Raw genomic sequence first — 12897 nt, 5'->3', positions numbered from 1 at the left:
AAGAATCCTCTTTGACATAAATCACAGCAAGATCTTTTTTCATCCACCTCCTAGAGAAATGGAAATAAGAACCAAAATAAACAAATGGGACCTAATGAAACTTCAAAGCTTTTGCATAGCAAAGGAAATCATAAACAAGACAAAAAGACAACCCTCAGAATGGGACAAAATATTTGCAAATGAAGCAATGGACAAAGGATTAATTCCCAAAATACAGAAACAGCTCATGCAGCTCAATATTAAAAAAAAAAAAAAACAACCCAATCCAAAAATGGGCAGAAGACCTAAACAGATATTTCTCCAAAGAAGACATAAAGATGACCAAGAAGCACATGAAAAGCTGCTCCACATCACTAATTATTAGAGAAATGCAAATCAAAACTACAATGAGGTATCACCTCACACCAGATAGAATGGGCATCAACAGAAAATCTACAAACAACAGATTCTGGAGAGGGTGTGGAGAAAAGGGAACCGTCTTGCACTGCTTGTGGGCATGTAAATTAATACGGCCATTATGAAGAACAGTATGGAAGTTCCTTAAAAATCTAAAAGTAGAATTACCATATGATCCAGCAATCCTACTACTGAGCATATACCCAGAGAACAACATAATTCAAAAAGACACATGCATCCCAATGTTCATTGCAGCACTATTTACAATAGCCAGGTCATGGAAACAACCTAAATGCCCATTGACAGATGAATGGATAAAGAAGGTGTGGTGTATATATACAATGGAATATTACTCGGCCATAAAAAGGAACAAAATTGGGTCATTTGTTGAGACGTGGATGGATCTAGAGACTGTCATACAGAGTGAAGTAAGTCAGAAAGAGAAAAATGAATATTGTATATTAATTCATATATGTGGAACCTAGAAAAATGGTACAGATGAACCAGTTTGCAGGGCAGAAATTGAGACACAGATGTAGAGAACAAACGTATGGACACCAAGTGGAGAAAGCAGAAGGGGGTGGGAATGGTGGTGTGATGAATTAGGCGATTGGGATTGACATGTATACACTGATGTGTATAAAATTGATGACTAATAAGAACCTGCTGTATAAAATTATAAATAAAATAAAATTCAACAATTCAAAAAAAAGAAAAAAATAATAACAAGGTGTTAGATTTAAACAAAAACATATTGACAATTACATTAAATATCAAATGGGTTAATCACACCAACTGTAAGAAAGGTTTTATTTAATAGGTGGGTTGGAGTAAAAGGATGGTACAAAATATATTATGCAAATGTAAGCATGGGAAGCTTGATGTATCTATCTTAATATTAGGCAAAGTCAAGTTCAGGACAGAGACATTTCATAATGATATACAGTCAATTAATCAGGCCTACATAATCCTAAAAGTACATGGAATTAAGAGTATAGATTTAAAATATTAAAAGGAAAGTTAGCAGAACTAAATGGAGAAATAAATAATACCATAGTTATAGTCCAAGGTGTTAATACCCTTCTCTCAGTATTTAAAACAAGTAGGCAAAAAATATTAGTAAGACTATTAGAAGACCTGAGCAACCATGAACTAATTAATGTACAGAACACACCATACCAAATAATTGAAGAACACACATTCTTTTCAGGAGCACATACAATAATCACCTATAGGGATCATATGCTGGGTCATAAAATAATTCTCAATATATTTCAAAGGGAAAAATCTTACAGAGTATAATCTCTTACTAGAACTGAATTCAATTAGAAATCCACAACAAGATATCTAGAAATTACCCAAATAACTGGAAGGTAAACAATAGACTTCTAAACAACCCATTGGCAAAATAAAATATCACAAAGGAAAATTCAAAATTATTTTGAACTTAATCCTAATGAGAAATACAATATATACTAAACTTATTACTTAAGGAGAAAAATCCATTAAAACATTTTATGAACCATGAACTGTAAAACTCATTTTCCTGGATTATTATTACAATGCTCAGTTCTACTTTTTTACTTTCTTGATGTGTCATTTTGGGGTTATATGGAAGTAAAATCCTGCAGTTTCCCAGTCTTGGCATTACTGACCTTGGGAATGAATAATTCGCTGTTGTGGAGGGCTGTCATGTGCATTTTAAGATGTTTAGCAGCACCCCTGGCCTCTACCTTGCTAGTAGTACCCCAAATCCAGACATTGTTAAATGTCCCTGGTATGGGGAGTAGAGGGGAAATAAGGGGGAGAATCTCCCTGGGATGAGAACATCAAACATCATGTTTGTGGTCAAATAAATATGGGTGGATTTCCAAACCTAATGCTTAAACCAACTTTGTTTCCATGGAGTTTATTTAATCATTCTAAACTTCTGTATTTATTCATAGGTATACTTTGAAAACAGATAGTGTACACCAGGAGATTAAAATTATGTTTGCCATCAAGTCAAATCTCAATGCATATTACATGTTATTATCTGCTCAACTGTGCAAACATGGACTCTAAAGAAACTCACCGACTGAAATGACATCTTGTTATGGCTGAACTTCTTTAAAAAGTTTAATTTTATGGTTTATAATCTTGTTTATATGAATTTATCATTATAATTAAAATGTGTCAACCTTTATTTATGTCCCATTAAAATATGCTAATCATAGAAGATTAGGATTAAACAATCTATTATTCTATTAATTGTCAAATATTCTCTTCTTTGACCTGTTGCTATCTGTGTACCATAAATATGACCTTTACCACATCTGGTTCTCAGTGTTCCCAATTGTGAAATAAGAAAATATAAATTACTTGAATATTTAAACATGCAAAGTATGAAGTCCTTTAAAAATTTACAGGCATCAATAATTTGAAGAAATATTGATATTTCCCTTAAATTCCCTTAATATTCCCCTTAAGTTATTTATAATCTCTAGAATTGCCAGAAAGAATTAAAAATATATTCAGATGATTTAGTATGGATAGAGCCTTGAGGGAGAGAACAGAATGAAATATACATAATTCTAATGCAACTCTAGAAATAAGATGATCCTTCTTAAGCAGAAATTTAGACTGATGTTGAGAAGGTGTAAGATATTGCACAGCTACAGATAATATAATAACAGATAATATAATAGCCTACATATCTTGAAAAAAAATTTTTTTACCCATACTAGCTTTTACCTGCTTTTATTGAGTCATTAACCACATATTTTCAAAATGTGACATATACCAATGTCAGTACTTTAATGAGTATCTAATAAAACCACAGGTTCTCTTTCAAGAAGCTAGTTCTTAGTCTGGTTTAGGAGGCTCAGAATACAATGAAAGATAGGATTTAGACACGTGACAGTCAATGGCTTCTGTGAGAGTGAAAAAGAGGTCTGAAGGAATTACAACTCTAGGAATTAAATATACATTGTATGAAACATGTAGTCAGTCAAAACTTTAACAAAATAGTAGGACTTGTGTCATTAAAAAGGAGAAAGGTAAATGTTCTAAGCAGGGCACATAGCAAGAACAAGGCCCTAAGGTGTAGTTAAGCTTGAAATCTTTGGTATTCATGAGATAACTCATCTACCAAGCAACAAGATGTTGGGGAGTACGGGTTGCAAAGAGATTATAGAAGCCTCTTAATGCCACATGGAAGAGTTTTAGCTTTATACACAGTAAATAAGTATCAAAAATTTTGAGATGAATTATATCATACAAGTACTTTGTAGAAAGATACATACAGTAACATGGAGTACAATGAATTCCAAATGGAGGTTGGGAAAGGAAACCAGAAAGCAAAATTATTCTCAACATTCTTTTCAATTGTAAAACACAGGATGACAAATTGGATTAATGCATCAATCAATTTGTGAGTTTCTGTAAGCACTTTTCAAAAAAAGAGATGCCCAAATTTCTATTCTTTTATTATTCTCATTGATACAAATTATTCCAATGTATAAAATTCAATTTGGGGTTACAAATTAAAAAAAAAAAAAAAGAAAGAAAGAAAAAAACCTTATTTTTTACACACACAAAATATTTTAAAAAATAGAATATATATTCAAGGAGATTATTTTGTTCTGACTATTGAAGACATACTATCACAATATTTATAATATACGAGGGAAAATATGTTCTTCTGTAACATCTCTGATTATGTAATGTCATCTATATGACTACTCAAGTGTAAGACAGCTTAGCTGAATAAGATGACTCTTGTAGCTCTCATTCAACACAGGTTACCTAAAGGCTCTGAACAAACATATTAGGGAATAAAAAACGTTGATAAAATGGCAAATTCTGTATTTTGAATAAGCTGAGGGCCAACTTTATTACCGTCTTGCCCTTTGATTTTCCTGAACAGGGATGTATTTCTTTGTGTATCAGGTAACAATGTACTACTGCTTAAGAGCATGAGAAAAAGAGAGATATTCCTAATCTTTCTTAAACCTGTGAACACTATAAACTTTCAGGCTTAATAACGTGTCACCGTAATTTTAGTTCTCAAGGTAAACACCTATTTCCATACAAACTTTGGTGAACATTGTTAAAGTACTTTGAAGTACTTTGGAAATGAAATCAGAAAATATTTTTCATAAAAGTTATTTGATTATTTCTCTTAAGCACTCTGATGCAAGGAACTGAAATGCAGTACATAATAAAAAACAAAACCAGGGCTTCCCTGGTGGCTCAGTGGTTAAGAATCCACCTGCCAATGAAGGGGACACAGGTCCAAACCCTGGTCCGGGAAGATCCCACATGCTGCAGAGCAGCTAGGCCCGGGGGCTACAACTACTGAGCCTGCGTTCTAGGGCCCGCAAGCCACAGCTACTGAGCCCATGCAGCACAACTACTGAAGTCTGCATGCCTAGAGCCTGTACTCCACAACAAGAGAAGCCACTGCAATGAGGAGCCTGTCAACACAACTAGAGAAAGCCCACACGCAGCAACGAAGACCCAACACAGCCAAAAATAAATAAGTAAAATAAATAAAATTTAAAAAACAAACAAACAAAAAAAACCCAGCTTAAGGTATGAAGAGAATAAATAATCAAAATGTTTCTGTACCTTTAATGAAGTCTACACTGGAGACCAAGCAAAGTTAAGCAAAACAAAACAAAGCCAAAAAGAACAACAACAAAAATTGGCACTTACCCATATTTTGCAAAATTTACCCAGCGTTTCATAATGGATCTACTCAAAATTTCCTCAGCTTTTGTGTAATTAACTCTTCTTTCCAGAGGTAAACCGAAGACAAATTCAATCTCATAACCATGCATCACTCCCATCCATTCTGGCCAAGGGAGTTTGGAGGATCGGTGTTCAAAATAGTAGAAAAAGGCATTGTTTCCCATATCTGAGAACTTTTTGGTGAACTCCAAGGCAGGGCATATGATATTATAATCCCCAACAACATCATCCAAGGCCTCACGGTAGTTTTCAGCTCTCTGATCATCTAACCGGTCCATGTAGTGGAAGAGGATCGATTCCTTTCCAAATTCACTCAATTCCGGAAAAAATATTTTTAAACCTTCTTGAAATTCTTTTCTAGTTATAATACTATTGTTATCTTTGCTGAAACCAGGAGCACCATATACTAAAAATGCTGTACCTTCATCTTTGTTAACACCCACCAAGATCTGGGTTTTTTTGAACTGTCCAAGTTGGAGTAGTGTGTCTGGCATGTCAGTGAGAAAATCACCATCCACAGTTGGACCAAAGTTTACTGACAAGAGCGTACCATAAGGGACAACAAATACTTCATTCAGAAGAATTTCCTGGGGATCTTTATTTCGAAGACATTTGATTATCTCAGTCTCATTTTCCCTAGAGCAACCAATAAATTTAGCTAAAGTCAATGTTCTGTTCCTAGCTTCATGAAGAGATGTCACTACCCAAGGGGAATTAGAGGATCCACTTTGCAGAATGGCTCTGGTAAACAATGGGTGGCTTCTAGGAGAAAGTAAATGAAGGCTGACTGAAGCTGCTCCTGCACTTTCTCCAAAGAGAGTTACACTCTTAGGATTTCCACCAAAGGCTGCTATATTTTTTTGGACCCACTGAAGGGCCAACTGTTGATCAAATAAGCCTGTGTTTCCTGGCGCCTCAGGATTTCCCGGTAAAGCTAAGAATCCTAGGGCACCCACCCTATAGTTCATTGAAACCACAATAACTCTTTCAGCCCGTGCCAGAAACTTGCCATCATAAACATGCAAAGATGATGTCCCAGTCTGAAAGCCACCACCATAGATCCATATCATTACAGTAGCATTTTTTGGTTTAGGTGCTGGAATCCACACATTCAGATATAAACAGTCTTCACTGAGGTCAGTGTTTGGGTTCCACATCTCTGATCCAAGGAAGCCTGGGAAACTTTGATCTGTGTTCTGATAGCAAGAATTTGCATATTTTGTGGCATTCCAAATATTGGGCCACTTGGTCAAGGACTGTGGCTTTTTGAATCGAAGTCTACCAACAGGTGGCTGTGCATAGGGGATTCCAAGAAAGGCTGTTACTGTGCCACCAAGAACTGGCAAGTTCATCCCTCTGACTTTTCCATTCTTGGTGGTAATTATGATGTCTTCTTCAGTGTGTGACTTCCCAAAGAGCACCCAGAGCAGAAGAAACTGCAAGAGAAATCTGATGTATATGATTGTACCCTTGCTCTGCATATTGGTTTCTGCAAGAGAGATAAGTGGGAAGTTTTAACAGCCTCATGCATCTAGTATTATATTTTATTGATGATAATTAACTAAAATTTAGTAGTTCTTATCAATCCTATAAATTATGAAAACTAATAAATCTGCTACTGCTATAAAGACACATAAAAAACCATAGAAAATGGTTGGAGATATTTCAGTTTTCAGTTTAGAAATAAATGAGTGAAATGGAAAAGGAGAAATTATTTCAATTTTGAAAGATCTGTTTTCAAATCTCTGTAAGAAAGATGTAGTTTTTTAAGGAGGAAATTTGTCCAAGGCATTAGTGTATATATATATATACATATATATATATATATATATATGTATATATATATATATACTTCTTTACCATACACAGCACCACCAAAGGTGGCATTAAGTGGTAGTCTACTTAATGATAGATGTAATAGATTAAATTTTTACCCTAGTTAGAAGAGAAAATACAAGCTTATATATTCTCTGAAATATATACAGTTCTAATCATGGCTGGCTGGCTCTTGACAGTAGGTTAAGAACCTTTAAGGATCCTCAGACTCCTATAACTGCCTTTTTCTGTTTCCATGGTCCCTTCTGTGGTCCTTTTTGCCTAGTGGTTTCTTCCTCTGTATAATTGTAGCCTGTGGTCAGAAGAGAATTTGGACAAGCAATTCACAGAATGTGAAGTAACAAAAAAATACAGTAGTTGCCATTTTTCCTACAAATTGTGAAAACTAACAAATCTGCTACCACTATAAAGGCCTACGGGGAAAACTGGAAAGGGAAGACTGGATATATACCAATTCCTCTGAAACTGAATAACCACGAAGGGCTTTTCTACCTGAATTATATTGTCAATGGAGATAACGTTAGATGTGGGAGAAGAAACTGACTTAGAAGAAATTTTACACTCAGGGATTACTCAACGCATGTCTGTTAATTTGTTAATTGATTAAAGCATGTGCAACTAGGGAGGTTAAATGTGTTAGCATGGTCAGATTTACTTGTATTTTGATAGTGGACATGACGAGTGAAATAAGAGGATTAAAACAGAAAATACTGGGAAAAGTTGGGGAAGCAAAAGTAATCTTTGAGACCTATAAAATCATAACTATTTGGCATTTTATTAAATAATATTTATTAATGATATGAAGAGAACATTTGGGGAAATCAAATTTTCATTAAAAATTCATAATGCATACTTGAGTTTCTTTTAAATAAAAAAAAATTAAATCAGATTCTGAAACTCCAAGTGGCAAAGAAGGACAGAAAAATGTAATGCAGATATCATTTGAAAGAGCTAACATCTTTATATAACTGAAAGAAAAAAGAAAATCTGATTAAAACTGTCAAATACAAACACTGATTCTCATCCACATAACAATAGCAAAGGTCCATACATGTACAAAATATTTTTATTATGTTTTGATAGTGTAATAATAAGTCCAGCCTATGTGTCCAAGAAACTAATCCTGTGAGCATTGAGAACTTGTATTAGTCTTTTTATTCTACTTTTTAAATTACATTGTCTTAGAAGGCAGAGATTAAGGCACTATCTATGGTGATAAGTGTCTCAGATCTATGATCCTCACTGTAATCAGCCTCATTCACCACTGCTCATAAGACAGCTAGTGATCAACAAGTATTTTTTGATCCCCCAAAATATCTGAATAAACTAGTCCATTGTGTATACTATTTTGTTCAATGTCTAATATTTATAGATATATCTCCATCTATACCTCTATCTCTGTCTCTATTTCTGCCTCTATCTTTGTCTGTGTTTATGGCTGTGTCTATATTATATATTTATATCTAACTCTACTGACGTCCATGTTTATGCATATATATATACATATATATTTATACATAATGATTGTTATAAGGTTTAAAAAAATCAAGCCATGAGATTAATTTTTATGCTCTCAATTTTGATACAACTGAATTTGTGCTAATACCAATAAAATATATTATTGAAGTATATAATATTTTAACACTATGTATATACTATTATAAAATTTAGTTATTATTATAATCATAACAAAAATGCAATTTATCTTCTAAGAATAATAAGTAAATAAAAGTCATAATAATATAAAGTTTCCTGTAAAGTTGACACTTACTAATAAAATTTTATATTTCTGAGGGTTAGGAGTTTTAGAGACACTGCTACCACATACCACAGTTATGTGTTTTTTTTTTTTTCTTCCTTCTGATAATTCCTAAGACATTTCTTCTAAATAAATGGAGGAGGGCATTTGGAAGAAAGAAAAGTGCTGTGATAGATTTTTTTTTTTTCATTTTTAAAAACTTGTTTTAGAAAGGAAAAGGAATTAAGATACAAAGCTGGTTTATTCTAAGCTGCATTTCAACAGATAAATTGCAGCATCTTTGGATGGACTCATTCTTGCCTTTGGCCTAGCTCAATCAATGTCTTCTGAGTCTAATAAAGACAATCTTTTTTTGGGGGGGGGTTTATATAAATCTTATTTTGTCTTTTAAACCATAAAACAAATCCTAATAATTTTTGCTGTCTGACAATTTTCAAACTTTCATTCTATTATTTATTAATTTTATTGCATAGCAAATATAAAATTACTACCAAAATTTTGGTTTTGTATGTAATTAATAAATATAATAATTTTCATTGCATGTGTTATGAAAGGCTGCTATAACATCTAAAAGTTTGTACTATCATCCCCATGTCATTTAGTTTGATTTATACTACTACATCTTGTATGTTTTTATTTATATTTTGTGCTGAGTAGAACTTAATGTTATATAATATGATTTATATGAATAATAATCTTGCTTTTTCAACAATGATATCTGTGAGTCATCACCTTGATATTAGTAATACAAGTACTTACACCTTGTAATTGTAAATAATGTAATTAGTAACATCCAAAAAATCATTGTAAGTCTGTGTTTATTGCAAGGATGGCAATATAATTCCAATTCACTTTCATGGTGAATTATTATTAATATTATTAAATCTAGGTTTTAATAAGAAAATTTGCTTATGTTCACATACTCATTGTTAGCATACTCATTGTTAGCATAGGCTATTATATATATATATATATATATATATATATATATATATATATATATATATATATATATATATTTAGCTGCAGTACTTTATTTAAGTAAGCATTATTTTGTTCTTTTCATAACCTGGTATTCTCTAGTCTCACATGTTGCACTGTGGTTTTACCATTAAGAGATGTTTATGTTTTTAATATATGCTATCACATGATCAAACAATCAAAAGAGAGACAAATAAAGGAAACTAAGAAATGTTATTACTCTATATCTTTAAGTCTTTACTAATAATTAAAATATTCAATAAAATTTCATTTATTTCCTCCTATACTTTCTGGTGCAAATTGACTACTGGCACATTAAATAATTTAAACTCTGAGAACACATAACATGTTTATCATAAAGAATGGGGTAAAGTTTTATACCAAGGACAACTAAATATCTGGATTTAGATCAATTAACTTATTGTAATAATCTTTAATATTTGATTAAAAGAAGGAGGTTTTGTTTGGAATTGCAAAAGAGAATGGATGGGAGTGGGAAGAGAGAAAAACCTGAAAGACAATTGATACTATAGTGTTCCAAGTTTATTAAATGCTCCAGAATATCAAAATCTCCTCGCAATTTTGGGAAAATATTCTAAACTTAAAAATAATTAAAAATTAAAAAAAGGTAAAAAATAATTTCCTTCTTTTTGCATTCTTAATTCAATTTTGAAAGTATTGAAATTCCTTGACTGATTTTTAAAACATATAAAATTATGCTATAGATATGGGTGCAAGCAAGTTATTGATATAAAGAACTATTTATTTGCCATATATTTGCCATAATTGGATATCAATCAAATTTTGAAAATAATTGGCCAGTCAAGGACTTCGTAAAGGATGGTCATGCAAAAATTGATAATAGTTTTCTCTGAATGTAATTTTCCTGTCTTTTAAAAAGTTTTATTAGAATATATATTTCTATATAAAAATGGACTGTTAAAATGGTGGGGAAAGAGCCATCTAGAAAATATGATCTAGAACAAGTGCCACTAAAATGTATTTAGTTCAATTAAAACAACTGAGCCTTTATACCAAACTTAAAGAGCTTGTTTTGTTGTAGGTTAAGTGAAGTGGGGAACTGAGGAAGTCTGTTTATAAATAGACTATACCACTGTCTTTCAGGGATCCTTCAGATACCCAGTAGGCACTAAATGGATGTGTATACATAGAAGATACTATATTAGGTATGAGAAACAGATCTGTAACTGTCCTCAATCAGGAAGAACATCCACAAACTTTTCATTGTGTGAAAAATTTGAACAATTTGAACAATTAATATTAGAGAAATATCTTGGATCTTCTTTGAAAGTTCAATCTGTTCTTAGGTTGACATCTATTCAATTATAATTCTCCAACGTTTGAAACAGTTTAGTTTTGATAAGAATGAGCAGATTATGGCATGAAAGCATTAAAATGAAGACAGCATACAATTTAAGTATATATTATTAATTGTTACCAAGAAATAAATCAAAGCACAAACTAAATTTGTAACTAAGATATCATTTGCTAAGACATTATTAGCTTATTATTATTAGCTTATATATTATTTATATTATATTATTAGCTTATATTCTAAAAACTGAAATGTGGAGTAGATCCCAAATATTTTCTTACAATTAAAGAAACAGGACATTAAAAATGAACAACAACAGGTCTAGGAGAATAAAACAGAACTTTGCAAATCCAATTAGAAATTTAATTTGCTTCCAAAACGTCACGTTATTTCAAATACACAGAGAATTCTAAACATGTCATTTAAAGTAAAAGTCACTCTTTAAAAGCTCATGCTTATCCTTAAACAAAGTAACTATTTATATAAGTGAAATGTAATATTTATCATAGGTATGTGATAGCTTATATTATGGAAGCATTACACAGCCTAGTGACAGTAACTCCTAATTGAGTTTATTATCATGCAATATCTTCATAAAAATTTGGAAGAGATAACTTTAATTTTTTTAATTACAAATAGAAATCATAAATAATGAAATAATTTTGCTCACATTTCAGTTTACTTTTAATCATGCATATATTTTATACTCAATGCTTAATCCTCTGGTTAAACAAGAACTGACATCAAAATAAAGGTAGAGTTACCAAATCATAGGATGAGCAGAAAGTCTATATTAGCTTATTATTTCCATAATAATAAAATAATAGCAAATGTAAAATATTTTGCTATAAACATACATATTAAAAGAGAGAGAACAAACAGGGCAAATGGGACAAAAGTTTGTAAATCAAATTGGGAAATAGCTTTTTCCTTTCACAGAAAAGAAACTTAGACTTTTCCTTTGTCAATTGATATTGTTAAAGTTTCAGATGGCAAAATGTTAAGTACCATGTAGAGCCAGACAATAGCTATTCATTTCAAACCACTTTAAAAAAAGAAAAAAACTAGAGAGTAAGATTGGTCAAAAAAAAAACACTTTTGTTACTCTTTTAAAGAGAAATTCACTAAACAGTGCATTTAAGGGTAAAACACAGCATAAAGTGTTTTCCCTTAGAGGGTGTATTAGGAACATATATTACAGTGATTCCACAAGTGCTACGGTCCATTATGCAAAGTTGAATAAATTCATTATTTCCTTAGCAGTTAAATGGCCGCAGTCTGCGTTCCCTGAATAATCAATCGGAAGATTTGATGTATGTGGCTGCTCCCTTACTTCATGTGTCCCATTTGCAATGACTTTCTCCCACAGAGCACCAAAGGGGCACAGCAAACATGTGAAGGGATCCGTTCCTCCCACAGAACGAGCTTCACAGTAACTTGCATCTCTAACAGGAAGATGTAAATTCAGAGCAACTTACCCGACTCACTGCAATGAAGATGATAAAGTTTGCAAGGAATGGAAATCATATAATACTTCAGAGAAATGCAGTAAGCAGCTTCTGCTCCAGCCTGTAAATTGGACTGCACTGACATTACAATCAACTGTTACTGACAAAGCTCGCGAGAGTTGGCAGCGGCAACTTGATCTAGAGGCAGCCAATCTTTACTTTCTGACATCTGTTCAGAGGCTAATTGTATGAATGCAATAGTGATTCATTTACAGAAGTATTACAGGAGTCATGCTTTACGATTGCAGTCGCTCATCTAACAGTGAAGAAAAAAAAAGACACAGAGCTTCATTAACAGACGCTGAAATTGAACAGCAAACACACAGGTTATTTTTGTTTGTTTGTTT

General features: G+C 32.3%; 1 protein-coding gene across 1 annotated transcript in view; it reads right to left on the bottom strand.

The window, feature by feature from the left end:
• The window catches only part of BCHE (butyrylcholinesterase), a gene marked incomplete at both ends in the record, with an annotated part of 75909 nt that extends 63274 nt beyond the window's left edge, over positions 1-12635 (bottom strand). Inside the window, 2 exons of the mRNA XM_079705026.1 lie at positions 5095-6619; positions 12521-12635. Coding sequence (XP_079561152.1) covers positions 5095-6619; positions 12521-12635 — 1640 coding nt within the window. The remainder of the gene's footprint in view (positions 1-5094; positions 6620-12520) is intronic.
• Positions 12636-12897: the final 262 nt, after the last annotated feature.

This window comes from Hyperoodon ampullatus (genome assembly GCF_949752795.1).
Source record: "Hyperoodon ampullatus genome assembly, chromosome: 5".
Lineage (NCBI taxonomy): Eukaryota > Metazoa > Chordata > Mammalia > Artiodactyla > Ziphiidae > Hyperoodon > Hyperoodon ampullatus.
This window is presented reverse-complemented; position numbering and strand designations above follow the sequence as displayed.